This window comes from Sminthopsis crassicaudata, chromosome 1, assembly GCF_048593235.1.
Source record: "Sminthopsis crassicaudata isolate SCR6 chromosome 1, ASM4859323v1, whole genome shotgun sequence".
NCBI lineage: Eukaryota > Metazoa > Chordata > Mammalia > Dasyuromorphia > Dasyuridae > Sminthopsis > Sminthopsis crassicaudata.
Window position 1 is genome coordinate 161,717 of NC_133617.1, and position 26,889 is coordinate 188,605.

Genomic DNA, 26,889 nt, shown 5'->3' on the forward strand with positions numbered 1-26,889 from the left:
CAGGAACAGTTTTAAAGACAAAAACTGTGTCAATATTCCAAAATTTCTGGCATAAAGCTAAAGCAGGTACCAATAGAATAAATTATTGCTCAAAAGCCATATACTAATCAAATGTAAAAAAATAATAAATAGAATATCATTTATTAAATATATCAATATATTAATACAATAAATACATCAATACATTTGATCTATCAATTACAATTTTGAAATACATCAATGAATTAGAAATCAGACTAAAGAAGTTTATAAAAACCAAATCAAATTCTGAAGGAAGACTATGGTACTCCATCCCCTCTTCTTTACAAGTATGGTGGACTCAGTGTGAAACAATATATACAATGTCAGTTTTTTCATATGTTGGATTTGGAGGGGAAGAAAAAAGCCCAGGTTGAGAAGTGCAGGTGGCATGTTAACCAAAAGAGCCACAATGAATTATTTTAGAAAGATAGATGTTTCTCCTAATGAGCTGCCAAAATCATATAAATTACTGTTAACAATGAGGGGTGGTTCCAGTCTGAAATCTATTTCAAAAAATTCTGTTTTTCTTTAGTATGAATTTTGTGATGAGTAATAAGGCTAGACTTCTTACTAATTACACTCATTATATGCAAAGGATTTATCTCTAGTATGAACTCCCTGATGATAAGTGAGATGGTGTCTCTGAGTAAAACCTTTCCCACATTCCTTACATACAAATGGCTTCTCTCCAGTGTGAGTTCTCTGATGTACAATAAGACATCCTTTCTCATTGAAGGCTTTTCCACATTCATTACATACAAAGGGTTTCTCTCCAGTGTGAGTTCTCTGATGTACAGTAAGGTGTCCTCTCTTACTGAAGGCTTTTCCACATTCATTACATACAAAGGGTTTCTCTCCAGTGTGAATCCTCTGATGTGTAGTAAGGCTTCCTTGTTGCCTAAAGATTTTTCCACATTCATTACATACAAAGGGTTTCTCTCCAGTATGAACTCTCTGGTGAATAGTGAGATTGGTGCTCTGACTAAAACCTTTCCCACATTGCTTGCATACAAATGGTTTCTCTCCAGTATGAGTTCTCTGATGTACAGCAAGGTATTCTCGATGGCTGAAGGCTTTTCCACAATCCTTACATAGAAAGGGTTTCTCTCTAGTATGAACTCTCTGATGAGTAGTGAGACGGTGTCTCACAGTAAAACCTTTCCCACATTCCGTACATACAAATGGTTTCTCTCCAGTGTGAGTTCTCTGATGTACAATAAGGCACTTTCTCTGGCTGAAGACTTTTCCACATTCGTTACATTCAAAGGGTCTCTCTGCTGTATGAACTCTCTGGTGAATAGTGAGATTGCACCTCTGCTTATAACCTTTCCCACATTGCTCGCATACAAAAGGTTTCTCTCCAGTGTGAGTTCTCTGATGTTCAGTAAGGTGTCCTTGAAGGCTGAAGGCTTTTCCACATTCCTTACATAGAAAGGGTTTCTCTCCTGTGTGAGTTCTCTGATGTTCAGTAAGGTGTCCACTCTGGCTGAAGCCTTTTCCACATTCCATACATAGAAAGGGTTTCTCTCCAGTATGAACTCTCTGATGAACAGTGAGACTGTTCCTCCAATTAAAACCTTTCCCACATTGCTTGCACACAAATGGTTTCTCTCCAGTGTGAGTTCTCTGATGTTCAGTAAGGAAATCTTGATGAGACCCACTGGAATCTCTGCTCTTGGGACTCAAGGCTCCTTCTTGCTCCTTCAACACACAGACCAGATCCAGTCTGGAAACAGGAATCCCCACAGAGAGCAGGTTCTGATAGTTCTCCAGCATCACATACCTGTGCAGGGCCCTCTGGGCAGGCTCCAGAAGCCTCCACTCCTCACTGGTGAAGTCCACAGTCACATCCTGGAAGGTCACCGGTTCCTGAGTTGGGGCCATGAGAAAGCCGGAAGTCACAGCCTCCTTGGGCTCCATCTGCTGCCTGGGGATGAGCAGAGTCTCCACAGGTCTGGGGGCTTCTCCAGTGAACTCGCCACTCCTGTCAGTTGAGCTGCTGAGTGTAGGGCTTCAGGTCCAGGGCCTCACTTGGGGGCCAAATATAGTGAGCCTCCAAATTGGGTTAAATAAATACACTCGGCTTTCTAGAGGCCCACACTGGGTGCCAAAGTGTAGTGTCCGGACTTGGTCTCTGGAGGATCTCAGGACCAGCCTTGGTCTTAGTGGAGGAGGGAGGGAGGCAGGAGAGCCACCAGGACAGTCCAAGATGAAGTGTCTCTTTCCAGTCTTCTCAGCCCTTAAATACCTCAGTATGATTACATCAGCACAGCACACTGAGCAAGTGTTAACTAGGGCAGCAGGGCATCCCACAGCAAATGGTGTTAACACATGTGTTAAGTATAAGCACCCCGCTGTTGATCTGTAAATAGAACAAAGGTGGTCAGGCCCTCCTTGACTGCTCAGGAGAGGTGAGAACACCAAAGTTTCCCTCTGGGCTGAAGGCTCTTAGACCTTACCCAGACTTCCCCCACTCTCTGAGGCCCTCTGCAAATCAACACAAACACAAGTAGATGAAATGTCTCTTGGCATCAGCTTAGGGCCAGCTCCAGCACTTGGAACCATCCACCTGGGACAAATCTAGTTGGAAGACCCCAAGTGTTTGGAGGGAACAGATCCTTTTCTTTCCCAGTCATCAAGAACCACAAGCTCCCAGGGAGCCAGGCAAGTCTCACCCCTGCCCTGAGACTGAGTCATCCCCCCAGTGTCCCTTGAGGAGGGGGGGACTCAAGCACTGCCAGGGCTACCAGCCACTGCCCCCTCCTGGCCTCACCCAGGGAGACTCCGGGCCCAGGAAGAGCCGCATCCCCGGGGCCTCTGGCTCCTTGCAGCCCAAACCTCCCACGTGACCGGCGGGGCGGCAGCCTGTGGGGAGGGCTCAGCCACAGCCCGGCTCAGCCCCGGCCCCCGAGAGAGGCTGAGGTCACCTTGGCCTCTGGCCCTTCCCCCTGCCGGGACCCCGAGGTGTGCGGTCCCCCCCTTTCCCCACCCCCAGCAATGACCCTGCAAGGGGCTGGGCCAACGCTTCTTGGAGGAGGAGCCACGGGCTGGGCCGGGCCAGGAGAGGGCTTCCGAGCCGGACAGAGGACGCAGGAGTGACCGGAGAAGAATTGGGGGCGGGGGACCCCGAGACAGGAGACCAAAGCTGCAGCAACGACGGGACGCCACGTGGGGGAGGGGAGAGAGGGCAAGGAGAGGAGGCGGCAGGGGCTCAGCCGCCGTGGGGGAGGGGGCGCTCCTGAAAGGGGCGGTGGCAGGACCCAGGAGGGAGGGGAGGCTGCGGGCGATGGGGGGCTGCACGCACACTCACAGGCACCTCACGAACGCTAGTACTGGCGCACACTCAGGAGCTTGTACACACGCGCGTACGAGACACCTTGGTCATAGAAGACTGTGACTCAAGGAGCGGGGCTCAGCCTGAGAGCGCGTGCGCACTCTCAGGACCGAAGCCAGGGGACCCTCCTCCTGCCCGAAGCTAACAGAGGGAGCCGGGGCCACGCGTGCGCAGTGACACAAACCGCAGGGCTCGCGCAGTCCGGGGATTTGGAAAGGTTTTCTTCAGCCCCACAATTCAGCCCGCGGCTTTCCGGAATTGTCGTCCGGCGGTCACGGGCGCACGGGCTGCTGGGAAACCTTAGCTTCGGTCACCCCGGCGTTTGTGGGCAAGGTCCCGGCTCTGCTTGTCAGGGGCGGCCCCGACTTCCCCCGGCTTTCCTCGAGGAGCCAACGGCTTTCACTTGGGCGGCTGCGGTCTCTGTGGGCGGGATCCGCCAGCCCGAGGAAGTCACCGCCGGCGGCGCCTCCGGCTTCTCCCTCCCTTCGCCGGGGTCGCGGCTGTTTGGGGTCTGTAAGGGGGAGCTCCGAGCCCCTGTCCCTTCTCTCCTCCGCCTCCCCCGGTACACAACAGGCGTTTAATAAAGGTTCCCTGACTTGGAGTTGCTCGCCTCGGACAGGCCTCGCCTCTGCCCGCAGCTCTGCGGAGACAATGGAGGCCCGGGAAGCTGCGCTGGAAGCTGAAGCCCGTGGCCGGAGTTGAGGAGGCGGAGCCTCCCAGGCTTGGGGAGCAGGAGAAAGAATGCTTGGGATGGAGAGATGACATGGGTTCTTCATGGGACAGGAGGCTGGAGCCCCTGGACGGAAGAGTCCCTGTGGGGAGTGAAATAGGAGGAGAGAGGAAGGGCTTTGAAGGAGCAGAGGGGAGGCCCTGCCATGTGTTTAGAGACAGAGGTCGTTGGACAGGACTGGAGCAGTGCTTTAGGGAAATCCCTGAAATGACTGAACGGAGGATGGATGGGAGGAGGGAAAGGCCCATCAGCAAGCGATTGCAGGAATCTAGGGAGGAAGGGAGGACGAGCGTCAGAGCAGAGAAGAGGATTTACTGGAGAAATGTCACAAGGACAAAATCAATTTAATTCTGGTATGCTCAGTCCATCCTCTTTCCCATATAGCATTACTGTATCTGATGTCAAGAGGATCTGGAGCACTCCTTCCCAGGTCGGGGTCAGTTTGTCCTCCTTCCATGGCCGAACCATGACCCAGTGACACCTTTGAGGAGGGACAGGATGAAATGAGAGCAAAAAACTTGGGAAGACTTAGATACACTGATTCAAAGGGCAGTGAATGGAACCTGGGAAACACCATGAAAAGCAATATTGTACAATGAAGGAATGTAGCATTTTTTTTTATTCACTTTTCCAAATTATCCCCTCCCTCCCTCCACTCCCTCCCCCCCCATGACAGGTAATCCCATACGTTTTACATGTGTTACAATATAACCTAGATACAATACATGTGTGTAAATACCATTTTCTTGTTGCACGGAATGTAGCATTTCTTAGAAACAGGATGATCAATGACATTTTGCAAGGACTAATGATGAAAGAGTATCCATTATCACACAAAAAAAACCCCCCAAAAATCTAATATCATCTGATTACTAATTGAGGAATGCTATTTTCATTTTCTTTCTTTGTTTCTTTTCTTTTACAGAATGACTAAAATCGAAATTTTTACATGATTCCACATATATAAACAATATCTAAATGCTTATCAAGTCAAGGAGTGAGCAGCATAAAAAAAGATAGAAAATGGGAGTTGGAACACAAAACTTTAAAAATAAATTTTCATTTTAGCATGCAAATAGGAAACAATAAAATGTTAAACATTGACAAATTCACGGTTAAATATTTTAGGAAATAAAAATAATCTTAAACAATATAGTTAAAACATTTGCTAACCTATTCTTAAGTGGTCTAATGTGTCTCTATGGTTCTGTAGTACATAGAGAGCAACGGAAATAGAAGGAATATTTCAACACCAGGTCAGACTTTTGTGATTCTTTATATCTCACATCTTTGCTCTACAGATAAGTTAAGAAAATACCTTGAAGAAGATTCATAAGAACCCAATAGGCCTGAGTTGCTACTAGTAGAAACTAAAAATAGGAAACCTTTTTAGAGGACCTCATGTACATGATGTCTGAAGCCATATTTGAACTCAGGGCTTGACTCCAGCACGGGTCCTTTATCCTCTGAACCATCCACTACCCAGGCAGTTCCTAGAAAAACTAATTAGCTGACTTTTGAGCTGCTTAATTCTGGATAGCAGATGCACTTCCCAGGTGCTAAGAGAAATTAATTTAGACTCTTGAGATATTCTGAAATGACTTATCACCACCACCACCATAATTACCACCAAAGCAACAGGAACTCAGATCAACAGGGAGTTATTCCTGACATCATTTTAAATAGTGTTACGGGTCCAACAAGTCAAGAAAAACATGGAATGTTGAAAAGGAATTAGAATTAAAAGAAAGATTTTTAAAAGTTTTAAAACAAAGAGATGAAAACTAGAATCTATGGATAGAAATTGCGGAGAGAAAAAAATAGATCCTTTGTAATGTAAAAATCTCCTCATTATACGAGTAAATAAAATAGGCTACCTTGGAATATATGAAGGTTTCCATTCCTCTAGATCTTCAAGTGAAGGCTAAATAATAATTAACAAGAAACTGATAGTATCTCTTCTCTTTTCCAAGTCTGAGATTCTATAATCTTCCTTCCCTCTCTTGATGAAGTAAATAACTTCTCATTTTGTCAAAAGACTCAGGCACCCAAAATGTTTGTGGCAGCTCTTTTTGTTGTAGCTAGAAACTGGAAGATGAATGGATGTCCATCAGTTGGAGAATGGTTGGGTAAATTGTGGTATATGAAGGTTATGGAATATTATTGCTCGGTAAGAAATGACCAGCAGGAGGAATATAGAGAGGCCTAGAGAGACTTAAATCAACTGATGCTGAGTGAAATGAGCAGAACCAGAAGATCACTGTACACTTCAACAACAATACTGTATGAGGATGTATTCTGATGGAAGTGGAAATCTTCAACATAAAGAAGATCCAACTCACTTCCAGTTGATCAATGATGGACAGAGGTAGCTACACCCAGAGAAGAAACACTGGGAGGGGAATGTAAATTGTTAGCACTAATATCTGTCTGCCCAGGTTGCATGTACCTTCGGATTCTAATGTTTATTGTGCAACAAGAAAATTATATTCACACACATGTATTGTACCTAGACTATATTGTAACACATGTAAAATGTATGGTATTGCCTGTCGTCGGGGGGAGGAAATAGAGGGAGGGGGGGTAATTTGGAAAAATGAATACAAGGGATAATATTATAAAATATATATATATATATATATATATATATATATATATATATATATATATATATATATATATATATATATATATATATATATATATATATAAAAGACTCAGGAACCCATAAAAAACAAATATATTACACCCCAGGGGTCATTTAAAAGGATTTCTTTTATCATGAAGACCATATGACATATGAGTCCCATTCCTTCCAGGAAAATGATTGAAGGTTTATAACTATTTTTTCCTTTGTACATCTATTTGTATGCATATCTGTCTGTACAGTATTTAGTGAAGATATCATTCTAGGCATGTTGTGCAAAGGTGTAGAAAACAGAGAAAAAGCACAGTGAAAAAATTGCCCTTTAATTCTTTAGGGCACTATTAGCATCTTTCATCTTTCAAGTAGAGAGGAACAGGTTTGATCAATGGCCTTATGTAGCAACCCAGAATTGAGCTGGGAAAGGCCTTTGGCTGGTAGCTGAGGTTACAGTTTGCAATTTTGAAAGATTTTGCTGGTGGGAGAACTGAGTATTGAAAAGCTAATGAGAGGTGTGAGGCTTTTCTTGATTAGTGGATAAGTATGATGCCCTTTAGCATGCAAGTAGATCTAGGTCTGAATGTTCCTAGTGAATTGGGACTGATCTTGTTGGACCCTTATTATCATGTCCCAGAAATTTGTGGCTCCCTTGAATTTAAGAGCTGGGGATAGATTACACTGAACAAAACCAGGGTTCTGATTGAAATCCAATCTTATCTGTAGATCATGGAGTATTTATTAAGTGTCTTCTATGTGCCAGGGAACAAAGAGAAAATATATCTATATGTTTGTCCTTTCCTCCCATTCCATTCTCTCTCCCTTTCTCTCTCTTTTTCTCTATCTTCCCCCCTCTCAGTTTGTCCATCATTTGACTTTTTAAGTCAAAAAGTGGCAACTACCTCATGTATCCCAAATTTGCTGATAATTTATTGGAAAGCATGGACAACACATTGGAAGAGAGAATCAAAAGCCTAAAGAACTTTATGGGTTAGAACAATGGGCAAGAACTTACAACATGAAATGTAATAGGAATAAAATGATGTCAAAATTATAATATTATAATTATTAGGTGGGAGAGGTATGGCTTGAAAATTGTCGAAAAAAAATCTATTTTAGTGGATCACAAGTTCAATATGAATCAACAATATAAGAAAGAAGTTCCAAATAGCTAATATGATCTTAAGGTCCATTAATCCAGAATTAGGATTATGATGAATTTGTATACTGAATCTAGATCAAATTTCTAGGTTCTTTGTTTGTTTTTTATTTAATTAATTACTTTTCCATTAAAATATGATTTCATTCCCATTAAGAAGGAAAAATGATCCCTTTTCTAAACATTGAGAGTCAAGCAACATAAACTCAAGTATTACCTATGGACAACAAAAAATGTTTCAGTTAAAACTCTGAATCTGTCAGTTCTTTGTATATAAAGAGCAGTACTATGTTTCATCATTAGTCTTATTTAATCATAGTTGATCAGTGAAATGATCACAGCTCCCAAATCTTTCTTTCTTTTAAATTTTTGGAAAAAAAAAGTTTTAATTTTATTATTGGGGTAAAACAAGGTTTTCTGTAATGCTGTATATAAAATATGAAGGCAAAGATTTTATACTATATTGCTGTTGCATAAATTGTTGTCCTTGTTCTGATGAGGTCTAGATTTGGGGTACCTAAATGAAATTAGAGTTTAGTTGAAGTGTCAGGTTCCGAGTACAGGAGTCAAATAGAGCTCCCCTGCAACCCCTTTGGATTTGGAGCAAGGATAAGGAATTAAATGAAGTCTAATAGTGGCTCAAGAATCTGCTGTAAAGGAAATTACAGACGCGAAAACCTAAATTGATAAAAGAGGTTTATTAGGGGGGTTTGAAGGTAAGATTATAATCTAGTTAGTAAAAGATGAAGGTAGAGATAAGAAGGCATGAGAAACAGGATTCCATTGTGCAGGGAGTCATTGGTGCCATGCATGCTGCTGCAATGTGTAGAACCTCTGCAAAGAGAGGACTCTAGTTTGGCTGTTTTGTAATGAGAGATTTAGGTAAAGGGGCCCATGGGTGAAGTCCAAGTTGGCTGGGTTTCAGCTAGGGCTAGAATTTGCTTAGTGGGGGTTGGGAAACCTGAGAAGATCATTAGAAGGGCTTGGACAGTCCATGTTGCCTCAGATTCCATGGGGGCTAGGTGAGCCTGGATCTCCTATTGGAATTCAAAGGGGTGCTTTTGACCAGGATTTATAGGTAAAAGGTCCTAGCTTCTTGAATTGATAATGTATCAAGTAGGAGGGGTTGGGAATCAGAAAGGAATAAATCAATCTGAAAGGACAAGTTTCCTGGACAAGGTCCCTTTAAGAAAGGGACCACAACCTTTTTCAGTTCTGCTCACATCCCTCTGCATGAGTTCATACAAATCTTTCCAGGTTTCTCAGAAACTGTTTCCTTCATCATTTCTCATACTACAGATTCATGTGTCATAATTTGTCCAGGCATTCCCCCATTGATAGTGGTGCTACAATTTAGGAAGGACATGGATATGTTGGAATGTGTCCAGCAGCCTGAAGAAGAGATTTATTGGGAGAGGAAAGGTGGCTCTTTTTACATGTTTGAAAAGGCAGAATGTGGAAGAGAAATTACAATTGACAGGTGTGTAGTGGTATCTCAAAGTTGTCTTAATTTGCATTTCTCTGATCAGTAGTGATTTGGAACACTCTTTCATATGAGTGGATATAGTTTCAATTTCATCATCTGAAAATTGTCTGTTCATATCTTTTGACCATTTATCAATTGGAGAATGATTTGATTTCTTACAAATTAGGGTCAATTCTCTCTATATTTTGGAAATGAGGCCTTTATCAGAACCTTTAAGTGTAAAAATATTTTCCCAATTTGTTACTTCCCTTCTAATGTTATTTGCATTAGTTTTGTTTGTACAAAAGCTTTTTAATTTGATGTAATCAAAATCTTCTATTTTGTGATCAATAATGATCTCTAATTCTCCTTTGGTCATAAATTCCTTCCTCCTTCACAGGTCTGAGAGATAGACTATCTTTTATTCCTCTAATCTATTTATGATTTCATTCTTTATGCCTAAATCATGGACTCATTTTGATCTTACCTTGGTATATGGTGTTAAGTGTGGGTCCATATCTAATTTCTACCCTACTAATTTGCAGTTTTCCCACCAGTTTTTTTCAAATAATGAATTCTTATCCCAAATGTTGGTGTCTTTGGGTTTGTCAAACACTAGATTGATATAGTTTTACCCTATTTTGTCCTGTGTACCTAATTTCTTCCACTGATCAACTAGTCTATTTCTTAGCCAATACCAAATGGTTTTGGTGACTGCTGCTATCTAATATAGCTTTAGATCAGGTACAGCTACGCCACCTTCATCTGACTTTTTTTCCATTAATTCCCTTGAAATTATCGACCTTTTATTCTTCCATATGGATTTTGTTGTTCTTTTTTTCTAGGTCATTAAAATAGTTTCTTGGGTGTCTGATTGATATAGCACTAAATAACTACATTAATTTGGGAGCGTTTTCATCTTTATTATTCGCTCGGCCTATCCAAGGGAACTGAATGTCTTTCCAATTATTTAAATCTGATTTTATTTTTGTGGCAAGTATTTTGTAATTTTGCTCATATAATTCCTGACTTTTCTTTGGTAGATGAATTCCCAAATATTTTATACTCTCGACATTTGTTTTAAAAGGAATTTCTCTTTGTAGCTCTTGCTGTTGCATTTTGTTGGTGATGTATAAAAATGCTAAGGATTTATGTGGATTTATTTTGTATCCAGCAACTTTGCTAAAGTTGTGAATTATTTGTAATAACTTTTTATTAGAATCTCTGGCGTTCTCTAAGTATACCATCATATCATCTGCAAAGAATGACAGTTTGATTTCCTCATTACCTACTCCTATTCCTTTAATGTCTTTCTCGACTCTTATTGCTGAGGCTAGCCTTTCTAATAAAATATTGAATAATAATGGTGATAGTGGGCAACCTTGTTTCACTCCTGATCTTACTGGGAAACGTTCCATTTTATCTCGATTACATATTATGCTTACTGACAGTCTCAAATATATGCTACTGCCTATTTTAAGGAATAGTCCATTTATTCCTACACTCTCAAGCGTTTTTAGTAGGAATGGATGTTGTATTTTATCAAATGCTTTTTCTGCATCTATTAAGATGATCATATGGTTTTTATTAATTTGATTATTAATATGGTCAAATGTACTAATAGTTTTCCTAATATTAAACCAGCCCTGCATTCCTGGTATAAATCCTACTTGATCATAGTGTATTATCCTGGGGATGATTTTCTGAAGTCTTTTGCTAATATCTTATTTAAGATTTTAGCATCAATATTCATTAAGGAAATTGGTCTATAGTTTTCTTTCTCCATTTTCAACCTACCTGATTTAGGTATCAGTACCATGTCCGTGTCATAAAAGGAGTTTGGTAGGACTCCTTCATTCCCTATTTTTAAAAATAGTTTATATAACATTGGGGCTAATTGTTCTTTAAATGTTTGGTAGAATTCACATGTAAATCCATATGGTCCTGGGGTTTTTTTTCCTGGGGAGCTGATTAATAGCTTGTTCTATTTCTTTTTCTGAAAGGGGACTATTTAAGCAGTTTATCTCCTCCACTGTTAATCTAGGAAGCCTATATTTTTGGAGGTAGTCATCTTTTCACTTAAGTTATCAAATTTATTGGCATAAATTTGGCCAAAGTAATGTGAATTGTTAAATATGTCAGTTAAGGGACAGATTGTAGAAACACGAACAGTTTTAAAGACAATGGTAAAAGTATGTCAATATTCCAAAATTTCTGGCATACAAGTAAAGCAGGAACCAATAGGGTAAATGATTGCTCAGAAACCACATGCTAATAAAATGTAAAAAATAATAAATAGAATATCATTTATTAAATATATCAATACATTAATACAATAAATACATCAATACATTAGATACATCATTTACATTTTTGAAATACATCAATACATTAGAAATCAGACTAAAGAAGTTATAAAAACCAAATTATATTCTGAGGGAAGGCCATGGTACTCCATCCCCTCTTCATTACAAGTATGGAGGACTAAGTGTGAAAAAATACATACAGTTTTTTCATGTGTTGGATTAGGAGGGGATGAAAAAGACCTAGTTGAGAAGTGCAGGTGGCATGTTAACAAAAAAGAGCCACAATGAATTATTTTAAGAAGAATAGATTTTTCTCCTACTGAGTTGCCAGAATCTTATGAATTCTCTGGTAACAGTGAAGGGGTGGTTCCTGTCTGAAATCTCTCTATTTCATCATATTCTGTTTCTCTTTAATATGACTTTTCTGATGAGTAATAAGGACAGACCTCATACGAAAGCCTTTCCCACACTCTTTACATACAAAAGGTTTCTCTCCATTATGAGTTCTCTGATGAATAGTAAGGCATCCTCGATGTCTGAAGACTTTTCCACATTCTTACATTCAAAGGATCTCTGTCCAGTATGAAATCTTTGATGACACATGAGGTATCCTCTCTGGTTGAAGCCTTTTTCACATGGCTTACATACAAAGGGTTTCTCTCAAGTATGAACTCTCTGATGATAAGTGAGGCTGTGCTTCTGACTTAAACTTTTCCCACATTCGTTACATACAAATGGTTTCTCTCCAGTGTGAGTTCTCTGATGTACAGTAAGCTTTCCTCTCTCACTGAAGGCTTTTCCACATTCTTTACATTCAAAGGGTTTCTCTCCAGTGTGAATTCTCTGATGTACTGTAAGGCACCATCGACGGCTGAAGGCTTTTCCACATTCATTACATTCAAAGGGTTTCTCTCCAGTGTGAGTTCTCTGATGTACAATAAGATATCCTCTCTCACTGAAGGCTTTTCCACATTCATTACATACAAAGGGTTTCTCTCCAGTGTGAGTTCTCTGATGTACATTAAGGCTTCCTCGATGGCTGAAGGCTTTTCCACATTCTTTACATTCAAAGGGTTTCTCTCCAGTGTGAATTCTCTGATGTACATTAAGGCTTCCTATTTGGCTGAAGGCTTTTCCACATTCATTACATTCAAAGGGTTTCTCTCCAGTGTGAGTTCTCTGATGTACAATAAGATATCCTCTCTCACTGAAGGCTTTTCCACATTCATTACATACAAAGGGTTTCTCTCCAGTGTGAATCCTCTGATGCACAATAAGGCTTCCTCGACGGCTGAAGGCTTTTCCACATTCATTACATACAAAGGGTTTCTCTCCAGTGTGAGTTCTCTGATGTACATTAAGCCTTCCTATTTGGCTGAAGGCTTTTCCACATTCCTTACATAGGAAGGGTTTCTCTCTAGTATGAACTCTCTGATGAATACTGAGATTGTACTTCTGACTAAAACCTTTCCCACATTCTTTACATACAAATGGTTCCTCTCCAGTGTGAGTTCTCTGATGTGCAGTAAGGAAATCTTGATGACACCCACTGGAGTTTCTGCTCTTGGGACTCCAGGCTCTTTGTTGCTTCTCCAACACAGAGATCAGATCCAGTGTGGAAACAGGAATCCCCACAGAGATCAAGTTCTGGTAGTTTTCCAGCATCACATACTTGTGCAGGGCTCTCTGGGCAGGATCCAGAAGCCTCCACTCCTCGCTGGTGAAGTCCACAGCCACATCCCAGAACGTCACCGGTTCCTGAATGGGGGCCATGAGAAAGCCAGAAGTCACAGTCTCCTTGGGCTCCATCTGCTGCCTGGGGATGAGCAGAGTCTTCACAGGTCGGAGGGAGTTCTCCACTGAACTCACCAATCCTGTCACTTGATCTGCTGAGTGTAGGGCTTCACATCCAGGCCCTCACTTGGGCACCAAATATAGTATACTTTCTTGAACCTCCAAATGGAGGTGACAAAATACACTATTCTTTCTAGAGGCACACACTGATTGCCAAAAGATATTGTCCAGACTAGGTCTCTGGAGGATCTCAGGACCAGCCTTGGTCTTAGTGGAGGAGTGAAGGAGGCAGGAGAGCCATTAGGATGGTCAAAGATGAAGTGTCTCTTTCCAGTCTTCTCATCCCTTAAAAAGCTCACTATGATTACATCAGCACAGCACACTGAGCAAGTGGTAACTAGGGCAGCTGTGCATCCTTCAGCATACTGACTTAACACATTTGTTAAGTATAAGTACCCTGCTGTTGATATGTAAATAGAACACAGGTGGTCAGGCCCTCCTTGACTTCTCAGGAAAGGTGAGAACACCAAAAGGAGCTGGGAAGATAACCAGACGTTGTAATCAGGTTCCCTCTGGCCTGAAGGCTCTTATATATTACCCAGAGTTCTCCCACTCTCTGTGTCCCTCTGCCAATCAACATAATTATAAGTAGATGAAAATGTCTGTAGGCATCAGCTTAGGGCCGGCTCCTGCACTTGGAACCCTCCACCTGGAATAAATCTAGTTGGAAGACCTCAAGTGTTTTGAGGGAACAGATCCTTCTCTTTCACAATAATCAAGAACCACAAGCTCCCAGGGAGCATAGCAAGTCAAACCTCTGCCCTGAGCCTGGGCCACAAGTCATCCCCCTGGTATTCCTTGAAGGATGGAGGTCTCAAAGCACTGCCAGCCACTGCCAACTACCCGACCTCACACTGGCAGACTCCGAGCCCAGGAAGAACAGCATCCCCAGGACCTCTGGCTCCTTGTAGCCCAAACCTCCCCAGTGACCAGCAGGACGGCAGCCTGTGGGGAGGGCTCAGCCACAGCCAGTGAAGCCCCGGGACAATGGGAAGACCCACAACCTGGCTCAGCACTGTCCCCTGAGAGAAGTTGATGTCACCTTGGCCTCTGGCCCTTCCCTCTGCTGGGACCCCGAGGTGTGTGGTCCCCCCTTTTCTCCAAGCCTGTCTGTGAGCCAAATTCACAGCAGGAGTGGGCCACTCCCAATAAAATGTTCACAACTTTTATACATTTCAGACAAAGAACCTCCAAAATCCCACAGTCTATATGTTGTGATTGGTCACATAAGTCTGTATTCTCCTACTTGGTCAGTGGAATGTAATAGACAAGGTGACATCTAGCTTCTTTGATTTTAGTCCCTTCTTTGGACAATGGAATGTAGTCCAGGCTTATTTAAAATCCTGTGACTGGGCCCTATAGGCTTGATCTACTTTAGCTAACACTCTCTGATCAATATGTACTTAATCTATAAATTCTTCACTTTTCTACATAATCCCTCCTCTTACATATATATATATATATATATTTCCTCTTGAAGAACTTACATTGTGGTGAAATTCAATTAACATCTCTACACATGGCTTGTTATTCTCCTCTTCTGGATCATCCCCTGCTACTGCCTCCCATTCCTCTTTCTGTAAAAACATTATTTTAATGGCAAGTCCTGTATGTAAGATTTTTTTTTCTAATTTTATTTTTTTATTTACAAGACATATGCATAGGTAATTTTTCAGCATTAGCATTTTCAAAACCTTTTATTCCAACTTTTCCACTCCTTCCCCCCCCCCCTTACCCCAGATGGCAGGTTGACCAATTCATGTTACATATGTAAAAGTATAAGTTAAATACAATATATGTATACATGTCCAAACAGTTATTTTGCTGTACAGAAAGAATCGGACTTGGAAACAATGTACAAGTAGCCTGTGAAGGAAATAAAAAATGCAGGCGGACAAAAATAAAGGGATTGGGAATTCTATGTGGTCATCTCCCAGAGTTCTTTCGCTGGGTGTGGCTGGTTCAATTCATTACTGCTCTATTGGAACTGATTTAGTTCATGTCATTGTTGATGATGGCCTCGTCCATCAGAATTGGGCATCATATAGTATTGTTGTTGAAGTATATAATGATCTCCTGGTCCTCCTCATTCCACTCAGCATCAGTTCATGTCAGTCTCTCCAGGCCTTTCTGTAATCATCCTGTTGGTCATTTCTTATGGAACAATAATATTCCATAATATTCTTATACCACATTTTATTCAGCCATTCTCCAATTGATGGGCATCCACTCAGTTTCCTATTTCTGGCCACTATAAAGAGGGCTGACACAAACATTCTTGCACTGTATGTAAGGTGCTTGATAGTGGTCTTTGAATTATTTTTGTTACCAATGTAACATTATACAGGGTAAACATAGTGGGAACAGAATAATACCACTGATTGCAATGTCTATTCCATGACAGCTGTTTCCACCAGCTACCATCAGACTGAGACCACCAGCTATTTGTGAAGGGAGATTTCTAAACTTGTACAGCCACATGAACTATCTTGCAAATGCCCTCAGTAATTTATTTTACTATTTGTCGGTTGTCATCAATTTGCATACAACAAGTGGACGGTTTTGTTTCCCATGGACCCCTCCTTCCTCTGCTAACAGATAATCTAAAACTAATCTATGTTATAAAACCACTTTTCTTGTTTGAGTGACTTGATTGACTAATAGATCAAGGGCTGTTAGGATTACCAGGTGAGAACTCAGGTTGTCTGGACAGTGACAAGGTGAGAACTCAGGTTGTCTGGACAATGACAAGGTGAGAACTCAGGTTGACTTGACTTTGGTTCGGGCCTTTAAAGGGAGTTTACACCTTAGGAATTCTAAGAGTAGGAAGTTCATTGGTGGAAGTATTTCCCCACGCCCCATTGAGTTCTCACATTTCTATTCTCTGGGAGGATAAAAGAAGGGCAGCATTGGGTGTGAGAGAATTGACTCTGGGCTGAAAGGACAAGAGCTGGAGGAGATTCAGAGCTCCCAAGAAACCTGCGCACAGAAGGAAAAGATTTTATAGATCTCCTCCCAGAGAAGGATTAAAATTGAGTAGCCGACTGGACCCTCACAATTCAAGAACATTACAAAAGGTCTAGCAGTTTGGTTAGTGGTTACCTCTAAGGCTGCTTGCTGTTGAATTAATATAATATATATTAATATAAAATAATATTATAATATATTAACATATTATATTGACATTAATATATTATAATATATATTAATATAATACATTAATATTATATGTAATATATATGCATATATATATATATATATGTGTGTGTGTGTGTGTGTGTGTCCAATATCCCCAACCACCATCTTGGGCCCAAATTCCTTGATAATTTGTGCTGGGAGCCAGGCATCTCCCCATTCATTATCATGACCAGGTTGTCCTCATTACCCCCTAATGAATGCTGGTGGACACAATTAAGCACTGATCCATCATTACAAACAGTATTTAACTTGCTCCATCAATGATCACCACAGTCTATAATATCTTCTCTCTCTGGTTGACATGTAAAAGTCCATTCACACTTACTCTCTCCTATCCATGGCCCTGCACCTGTTTGATTTAGGCAATGCCCCAATAAGGTATCTCAGATAAATATCGCTAACAAGATTTTATGTGCAGAGTTCCTTTTCAATGTTTGTCTCAGCTTCTTCTCTGGATTCAGTTTGTAAGTTCACACCCTTGGAGTGTCCTTTGGGCCTTTAATTCTGGTATGCTCAGTCCATCCTCTTTCCTCTATAGCACTGCTATATGTGATGTCAAGAGGATCTGGAACAGTCCTTCCCAGGTCGGGGTAGGTTTGTCCTCCTTCCACGTCGGAACCATGACCCAGTGACACTTTTGAGGAGGGACAGAATGAAACAAGAGTGCAAAACACTCAGGAAGACTTAGATACAATGATTCAAAGGGAAGTGAATGGAACCTGGGAAACATTGTACATCATGAAGAGCAATATTGTACAATAAGGGAATGTAGCAATTTTCAGCAACACTATGATCCATGACATTTTGCAAGGACTAATGATGAAAAAGTATCCATTATGACACACACACACACAAAAACCACCTAATATTATCTGACTACTAATTGAGGAATGCTATTTTTATTTTCTTTCTTTGTTTCTTTCTTTTCTTTTACAGAATAACTAAAATGGAAATTTTTACATGATTCCACATGTATAAATAATATCTAAATGCTTATAAAGTCAAGGAGTGAGCAGCATAAAGAAAGATGGAAAATAGGAGCTGGAACACAAAACTTTAAAAAGGATTTGTAATTTTAGCATGCAAATGGAAACAATAAAATGTTAAATGTTGACGGATTCACTGTTAAATATTTTAGGAAATAAAAATAATCTTAAACAATATAGTTAAAACACCTGCTAACCTATTCATAAGTGGTCTGATGTGTCTCTATGGTTCTGTAGAACAAAGGAAATAGAAGGAATATTTTAAAACCAGATCAGAGTTTTGTGATTCTTTATACCTCACATAACTTTGCTCTACTGAAAAGTTAAGAAAAGAATACCTTGAAGGAGGAAGTTCATAAGAACCCAATAGGCCTGAGTTGCTACTACTAGAAATTAAAAATAAGAAAACCTTTTAGAGGACCCAATCTACATGATGTCTGAACCCACATTTGAACTCAGGTCTTGACTCCAGAGCTGATCCCTTATCCTCTGAACCAGCAGCAACCCAGCTAGTTCCTAGAAAAACTCATAATCTGACAATGTGAATTGTGTAAGGACTGTTTTTGAGATGCTTAATTCTGGATAGCAGATGCACTTCCCAGGTGCTAAGGGAAATTAATTTAGACTCTTGAGATATTCTGAAATGACTTATCACCACCTCCATCACAACCATCACCACAATTACCACCACAGCAACAGGAACTCAAATCAACAGGGAGTTATTCCTGACATCACTTTGAATAGTGTTATGTGTCCAACAAGTCAAGAAAAACATGGAATGTTGAAAAGGAATTAGATTTAAAAGAAAGTTTTTTAAAAGTTTTAAAACAAAGAGAGAAAAACTAGAATCTATGGATAGAAATTGCAGAGAGAAAAAAAGTAGATTCTTTGTAATGTAAAAATCTCCCCATCATTTGAGTAAGTAAAATAGGCTACCTTGGAATATATGAAGCTTTCTGTTCTTCTAGATCTTCAAGTGAAGGCTAAATAATAATTTATCAAGGAACTGATAATATCTCTGCTCTTTTCCAACTCTGACATTGTAAAATCTTCCTTCCCTCTCTTGATGAAGTAAATGACTTCTCATTTTGTCAAAAGACTCATGCATCCATTAAAAACAAATATATTACACCCCGGGGGTCATTTAAAATTATTTCTTTTATCATGAAGACTATAGGACATATGAGTCCCATTCCTTCCAGGAAAATGATTGAAGGTTTATAACTATTGTTTCCTTTGTGCATCAATTTGTATGCATATTTGTCTGTGCAGTATTTAGTGAAGATATCATTCTGGGCATGTAGTGCAAAGGTGTAGAAAACAGAGAAAAAATTGGCCCTCTTGAATTCTTTAGGGCACAATTAGCATCTTTCATCTTTCAAGTAGAGAGGAACAGGTTTGATCAATGGCCTTATGTAGCAACCCAGAATTGAGCTGGGAAAGGCTCATGGCTGGTGGCTGAGGTTAAAGTTTGCAATTTTGAAAGAATTTGCTGGTGGGAGAACTGAGTATTGAAAAGCTAATGAGAGATATGAGGCTTTTCTTGATTAGTGGATGAGTATGATGCCCTTTAGCATGGAAGCAGATCTAGGTCTGAATGTTCCAAGTTAATTGGGGCCGATCTTGTTGGACCCTTATTATCATGTCCCAGAAGTTTGTGGCTCCCTTGAATTTAAGAGCTGGGGATAGATTACACTGAACAAAACCAGGGTTCTGATTGAAATCCAATCTTATCTGTAGATCATGGAGTATTTATTAAGTGTCTTCCATGTGCCAGGCAACAAAGAAAATATGTATCTATATATTTGTCCTTTCTTCCCATTCCATTCTCTTTCCCTTTCTCTCTTTTTTTCTCTGTCTTCCCCCTCTCACTTTGTCCATCATTTGATTTTTTTAAGTCAAAAAGCAGCAATTAGCTGATGCATCCCAAATTTTGCTGATAATTTATTGGAAAGCATGGACAACATATTGGAAGGGAGAATCAAAAGCCTAAAGAACTTTGTGGGTTACAACAATGGGCAAGATCTTACAACATGAAATGTAATAGGAATAAAATGATGTCAAAATTATAATATAATTATTAGGTGGGAGAGGTATGGCTTGAAAATTGTCGAAAAAAAATCTATTTTAGTGGATCACAAGTTCAATATGAATCAACAATATAAGAAAGAAGTTCCAAATAGCTAATATGATCTTAAGGTCCATTAAAGTGAACACTAAATCCAGAATTAGGATTATGATGAATTTGTATACTGTATTCAGATCAAATTTCTGCGTGCTTTATTTTGTTTTTTTTTTAATTAATTACTTTTCCATAAAAAATATGATTTCATTCCCATTAAGAAGAAAAAATGATCCCTTTTGTAAACATTGAGAGTCAAGCAACATAAACTCAAGTATTACCTATGGACAACAAAAAATGTTTCAGTTAAAACTCTGAATCTGTCAGTTCTTTGTGTATAAAGAGCAGTACTAGGTTTCATCATTAGTCTTATTTAATCATAGTTGATCAGTGAAATGATCACTGCTGCCAAAACTTTCTTTCTTTTAAATTTTTGAAAAAAAAGTTTTAATTTTATTATTGGGGTAAAATAAGGATTTCTGTAACATTGTATGTACAATATGATGGCAAAGATTTTATACTATATTGCTGTTGCATAAATTGTTGTCCTTGTTCTGAAGAGATCTAGATTTGGGGTACCTAAATGAATTTAGAGTTTACTTGAGGTCTGGTGGCAGGGTTGGAGTACAGGGTGTCAAATAGAGCTCTCCTGCAACCCCTTTGGATTTGGCGCTAGGATAAAGAATTTAATGAAATCTAATAGTGGCTCAAGAGTCCCCTATAAAGGAATTTATGGACCCGAAAACTTAAATTGATAAAATAAGTTTATTATGGCGTTTGAAGGTAAGATTATGGTCTAGTTAGTAAGAGGTGAATGTAGAGATCAGAAGGCATGAGGAACAAGATTCCAGTGGGCAGAGAGTCATTGGTGCCACACATGATGCTGGAATGTGTAGAACCTCTGCAAAGAGAGGACACTAGCTTGGCTCTTTTGTACTGAGAGATTTAGCTAAAGGGGCTCGTGAGTGGAGTCCCAAGTTGGTTCCTGGCTGGGTTTCATAGAGGGCTAGAATTTGCTTGGTATAGATTGAGAAACCTGAGAAGATGATTAGAATGGGGGCTGAGACAGGCCAAGTTGGCTCAGATCCCATGGGGGCTGGAATAGCCTGGATCTCCTATTGAAATTCAAAGGGGTACCTTTGAGCAGGATTTGTGGATCAAATGTCCTAACTTCATGAATTGATAGTGCAATAGCTAGGAGGGGTTGGGAATCAGAAAGGAATAAATTAATCTGAAAGGACTAGTTTCTTAAAGGGACCACAACCTGGATTGGTTCTGCTTACATCCCTCTGCATCAGTTCATACAAATCTTTCCAGGTTCCTCAGAAACTTTTTCATTCATCATCTTTCATAGCACAACATTATTTTATCAGACTCATGTATCATAATTTGTCCAGGCATTCTCCTACTGATAGTGGTGCTACAATTTAGGAAGGACGTGAATATCTCAGAATCTGTCCAGCAGCCTGAAGAAAAGAAGAGGAGAGGTGGCTCTCTTGAGTTATTTGAAGAAGCAGCATGTGGAAGGGAAATTACAATTGTTTTATTTATCCATAGAGCTAAGAACCATAACCTATGCATGAAAATTGCTGAGAGGAAGAGTTTGATTCCTCTTAATGTAAAATTTCCTAATAATAAAAGCAAATATCAAAGTGGAATGAATTATGTCAAGAAGCAATGCTATGGCATATGAATGAATTGGAATAATGTCACAATTTGTTTGATTGACGATTTCTTTCCTATTCTCCTTTTGCCTTCAAACTCTCCCATTATCAGTTCTTTTCTTTTTCTTTTCTTTTTTTTATGAGTCCTTTCTTTTCATTGGCCAAAATATATGAGATTCAATTTCAGTTTTTGTCCTTGCAATGAGGGATTTAATGTATTTATTCAAGAATTGACTTATTTGATCTCTTTGTTGTCCAAGGAATTTCCTTTTTTTTAAAGGAAATTAATATATATGTGTGTGTGCATATATCTATCTATCTATCTATCTATCTATCTATCTATCTATCTATCTATCTATCTATATACATAGATAGATAGATAGATAGATAGATATACACACACACATATATATATCAGAAATGCTAATCACTTACTTCACAGATGACAACATAAATTAAATAATGATCAATTCAGACAGCACTGCAAAAGTTTATTTTAAATGGAAAATGAAATAGTGAAATGTTAAATATGTCAGTCAAGGGACAGATTGTAGAAACAGGAACACTTTTAAAGACTATGGTAAAAGTGTGTCAATATTCCAAAATTTCTGGCAGATAAAGCAGGTACCAATAGTATAAATTATTGCTCAAAAGCCATATACTAATAAAATGTAAAAAATAATAAATAGAATATCATTTATTAAATATATCAGTACATTACTACAATAAATACATCAATACATTTAATATATCAATTACAATTTTGAAATACATTAATGCATTAGAAATTAGACTAAAGAAGTTATAAAAACCAAATCAAATTCTGAAGGAAGACCATGGTACTCCATCCCCTCTTCTTTACAAGTATGGTGGACTCAGTGTGAAACAATATATACAATGTCAGTTTTTCCATGTGTGGGATTTGGAGGGGAACAAAAAAGCCCAGGTTGAGAAGTGCAGGTGACATGTTAACCAAAAGAGCCCCAATGAATTATTTTACAAAGATAGCTGTTTCTCCTAATGAGCTGCCAAAATCATAAAAATTACTGTTAACAGTGATGGTTGGTTCCGGTCTTAAATCTCTCTATTTCAACAAATGTTGTTTCTCTTTAGTATGAATTTTGTGATGGGTAATAAGGCTAGACCTCTAACTAATTACACTCATTATGTGCAAAGGATTTCTCTCTAGTATGAATTCCCTGATGATAAGTGAGATGGTGTCTCTTTGTAAGACTTCCCACATTCCTTACATACATGGTTTCTCTCCAGTGTGAGTTCTCTGATGTACAATAAGACATCTTCTCTCACTGAAGGCTTTTCCACATTCATTACATACAAAGGGTTTCTCTCCAGTGTGAATCCTCTGATGTACAGTAAGGCTTTTTTTGTGGCTAAAGGTTTTTCCACATTCACTACATACAAAGGGTTTCTCTCCAGTGTGAACTCTATGATGATTAGTGAGACGGTATCTCTCACTAAAACTTTTCCCACATTCCTTGCATACAAATGGTTTCTCTCCAGTGTGAGTTCTCTGATGTACAGTAAGGTGGTCTCTCTTACTGAAGGCTTTTCCACATTCATTACATACAAAGGGTTTCTCTCCAGTGTGAATCCTCTGATGTACAGTAAGGCTTTTTTTGTGGCTAAAGGTTTTTCCACATTCACTACATACAAAGGGTTTCTCTCCAGTATGAACTCTGCGGTGAATAGTGAGATAGCTGCTCTGACTAAAACCTTTTCCACATTCGTTACATTCAAAGGGTCTCTCTGCAGTATGAACTCTCTGATGATAAGTGAGGTGATATCTCTGAGTAAAAGCTTTCCCACATTGCTTGCACACAAATGGTTTCTCTCCAGTGTGAGTTCTCTGATGTGCAATAAGGCACTTTCTCCGGGTGAAGACTTTTCCACATTCGTAACATTCAAAGGGTCTCTTTGCAGTATGAACTCTCTGATGATAAGTGAGGTGATGTCTCTGAGTAAAAGCTTTCCCACATTGCTTGCACACAAAAGGTTTCTCTCCAATGTGAGTTCTCTGATGTTCAGTAAGGAAATCTTGATGAGACCCACTGGAATCTCTGCTCTTGGGACTTGATGTTCCTTCTTGCTCCTTCAACACACAGATCAGATCCAGTCTGGAAACAGGAATCCCCACAGAGAGCAGGTTCTGGTAGTTCTCCATCATCACATTCCTGTGCAGGGCCCTCTGGGCAGGCTCCAGAAGCCTCCACTCCTCACTGGTGAAGTCCACAGTCACATCCTGGAAGGTCACGGGTTCCTGAGTTGGGGCCATGAGAAAGCCAGAAGTCACACCGTCCTTGGGCTCCATCTGCTGCCTGGGGATGAGCAGAGTCTCCACAGGTCTCGGGGCTTCTCCAGTGAACTCGCCACTCCTGTCAGTTGAGCTGCTGAGTGTAGGGCTTCAGGTCCAGGGCCTTACTTGGGGGCCAAATATAGTGAGCCTCCAAATTGGGTTAAATAAATACACTAGGCTTTCTAGAGGCCCACACTGGGTGCCAAAGTGTAGTGTCCGGACTAGCTCTCTGGAGGATCTCTAGACCAGCCTTGGTCTTAGTGGAGGAGGGAGGGAGGCAGGAGAGCCACCAGGACAGTCCAAGATGAAGTGTCTCTTTCCAGTCTTCTCAGCCCTTAAATACCTCAGCATGATTACATCAGCACAGCACCCTGAGCAAGTGGTAACTAGGGCAGCAGTGCATCCCACAGCACATTGATTTAACACTTTTGTTAAGTATAAGTACCCTGCTGTTGACATGTAAACAGAACACAGGTGGTTACTCCCTCATTGACTTCTCCTGAGAGGTGAGAACACCAAAGAGAGGTGGGAAGATAATCAGACATGGTCAGCAGGTTCTCTCTGAGCCAAAGGCTCTTATACCTTACCCAGAGTTCCCCCACTCTCTGAGGCCCTCTGCCAATCAACACAAACACAAGCAGATGAAAGGTCTGTAGGCATCAGCTTAGGGCGGCTCCAGCATTTGGAACCATCCACCTGGGACAAATCTAGTTGGAAGACCCCAAGTGTTTGGAGGGAACAGATGCTTCTCTTTCCCAGTCATCAAGAACCACAAGCTCCCAGGGAGCCAGGCAAGTCTCACCCCTGCCCTGGGCCTGAGTCATCCCCCCAGTGTCCCTTGAGGAGGGGGGGGCTCAAGCACTGCCAGGGCTGCCAGCCACTGCCCCCTCCTGGCCTCACCCAGGGAGACTCCGGGCCCAGGAAGAACCGCATCCCCGGGGCCTCTGGCTCCTTGCAGCCCAAACCTCCCCCGGGACCCGCAGGGCGGCAGCCTGTGGGGAGGGCTCAGCCACAGCCAGGGAAGCCCCGGGACAATGGGAAGCCCCACAGCCCGGCTCAGCCCCGGCCCCCGAGAGAGGCTGAGGTCACCTTGGCCTCTGGCCCTTCCCCCTGCCGGGACCCCGAGGTGTGCGGTCCCCCCCTTTCCCCACCCCCAGCAATGACCCTCCAAGGGGCTGGGCCAACGCTTCTTGGAGGAGGAGCCACGGGCTGGGCCCGGCCAGGAGAGGGCTTCCGAGCCGGACAGAGGATGCAGGAGTGACCGGAGAAGAATTGGGGGCGGGGGACCCCGAGACAGGAGACCAAAGCTGCAGCAACGACGGGACGCCACGTGGGGGAGGGGAGAGAGGGCAAGGAGAGGAGGCGGCAGGGGCTCAGCCGCCGTGGGGGAGGGGGCGCTCCTGAAAGGGGCGGTGGCAGGACCCGAGGAGGGAGGGGAGGCTGCGGGCGATGGGGGGCTGCACGCACACTCACAGGCACCTCACGAACGCTAGTACTGGCGCACACTCAGGAGCTTGTACACACGCACTGTGTACACGCGCACGTACGAGACACCACCGCCACAGACAGGCTTCAAGGACTGGGGCTCAGCGGTGCCCACGCGCGTGCGCACTGTCAGGACCGAAGCCAGGGGACCCTCCTCCTGCCCGAAGCTAACAGCGGGAGCCGGGGCCACGCGTGCGCAGTGACACAAACCGCAGGGCTCGCTCAGTCCGGGGATTTGGAAAGGTTTTCTTCAGCCCCACAATTGAGCCCGCGGCTTTCCGGAATTGTCGTCCGGCGGTCACGGGCGCACGGGCTGCTGGGAAACCTTAGCTTCGGTCACCCCGGCGTTTGTGGGCAAGCTCCCGGCTCTGCTTGTCAGGGGCGGCCCCGAATTCCCCCGGCTTTCCTCGAGCAGCCAACGGCTTTCACTTGGGCGGCTGCGGTCTCTGTGGGCGGGGATCCGCCAGCCCGAGGAAGTCACCGCCGGCGGCGCCTCCGGCTTCTCCCTCCCTTCGCCGGGGTCGCGGCTGTTTGGGGTCTGTAAGGGGGAGCTCCGAGCCCCTACCCCTTCTCTCCTCCGCCTCCCCCGGTACACAACAGGCGTTTAATAAAGGTTCCCTGACTTGGAGCTGCTCGCCTCGGACAGGCCTCGCCTCTGCCCGCAGCTCTGCGGAGACAATGGAGGCCCGGGAAGCTGCGCTGGAAGCTGAAGCCCGTGGCCGGAGTTGAGGAGGCGGAGCCTCCCAGGCTTGGGGAGCAGGAGAAAGAATGCTTGGGATGGAGAGATGACATGGGTTCTTCATGGGACAGGAGGCTGGAGCCCCTGGACGGAAGAGTCCCTGTGGGGAGTGAAATAGGAGGAGAGAGGAAGGGCTTTGAAGGAGCAGAGGGGAGGCCCTGCCATGTGTTTAGAGACAGAGGTCGTTGGACAGGACTGGAGCAGTGCTTTAGGGAAATCCCTGAAATGACTGAACGGAGGATGGATGGGAGGAGGGAAAGGCCCATCAGCAAGCGATTGCAGGAATCTAGGGAGGAAGGGAGGACGAGCGTCAGAGCAGAGAAGAGGATTTACTGGAGAAATGTGACAAGGACAAAATCAATTTAATTCTGGTATGCTCAGTCCATCCTCTTTCCCATATAGCATTACTGTATCTGATGTCAAGAGGATCTGGAGCACTCCTTCCCAGGTCGGGGTCAGTTTGTCCTCCTTCCATGGCCGAACCATGACCCAGTGACACCTTTGAGGAGGGACAGGATGAAATGAGAGCAAAAAACTTGGGAAGACTTAGATACACTGATTCAAAGGGCAGTGAATGGAACCTGGGAAACATTGTACACCATGAAAAGCAATATTGTACAATGAAGGAATGTAGCATTTTTTTTTATTCACTTTTCCAAATTATCCCCTCCCTCCCTCCACTCCCTCCCCCCCCCATGAAAGGTAATCCCATACGTTTTACATGTGTTACAATATAACCTAGATACAATACATGTGTGTAAATACCATTTTCTTGTTGCACGGAATGTAGCATTTCTTAGAAACAGGATGATCAATGACATTTTGCAAGGACTAATGATGAAAGAGTATCCATTATCACACAAAAAAAACC

The 26,889-nt window shown here is 41.9% G+C and overlaps 1 protein-coding gene and 1 gene segment (V, D, J or C); both read right to left on the minus strand.

The window, feature by feature from the left end:
* The window catches only part of LOC141556155 (immunoglobulin lambda variable 9-49-like), a 1,090,947-nt gene that overhangs the window by 133,387 nt on the left and 930,671 nt on the right, over window positions 1-26,889 (minus strand).
* On the minus strand, window positions 221-3,593 carry LOC141556067 (uncharacterized). Its single transcript, XM_074289561.1, has 2 exons — window positions 3,332-3,593; window positions 221-2,383 (listed from the first exon to the last, which is right to left on the minus strand). Exon 2 carries the CDS (start codon window positions 1,939-1,941, stop codon window positions 592-594), a length of 1,350 nt encoding a protein of 449 aa, XP_074145662.1. The 5' UTR covers window positions 1,942-2,383; window positions 3,332-3,593; the 3' UTR covers window positions 221-591.

What these genes read in the sequence shown, in the direction of transcription:
- LOC141556067 (XM_074289561.1), bottom strand. Translation starts at nt 1,941, where the DNA reads ATGGAGCCCAAGGAGGCTGTGACTTCCGGCTTTCTCATGGCCCCAACT.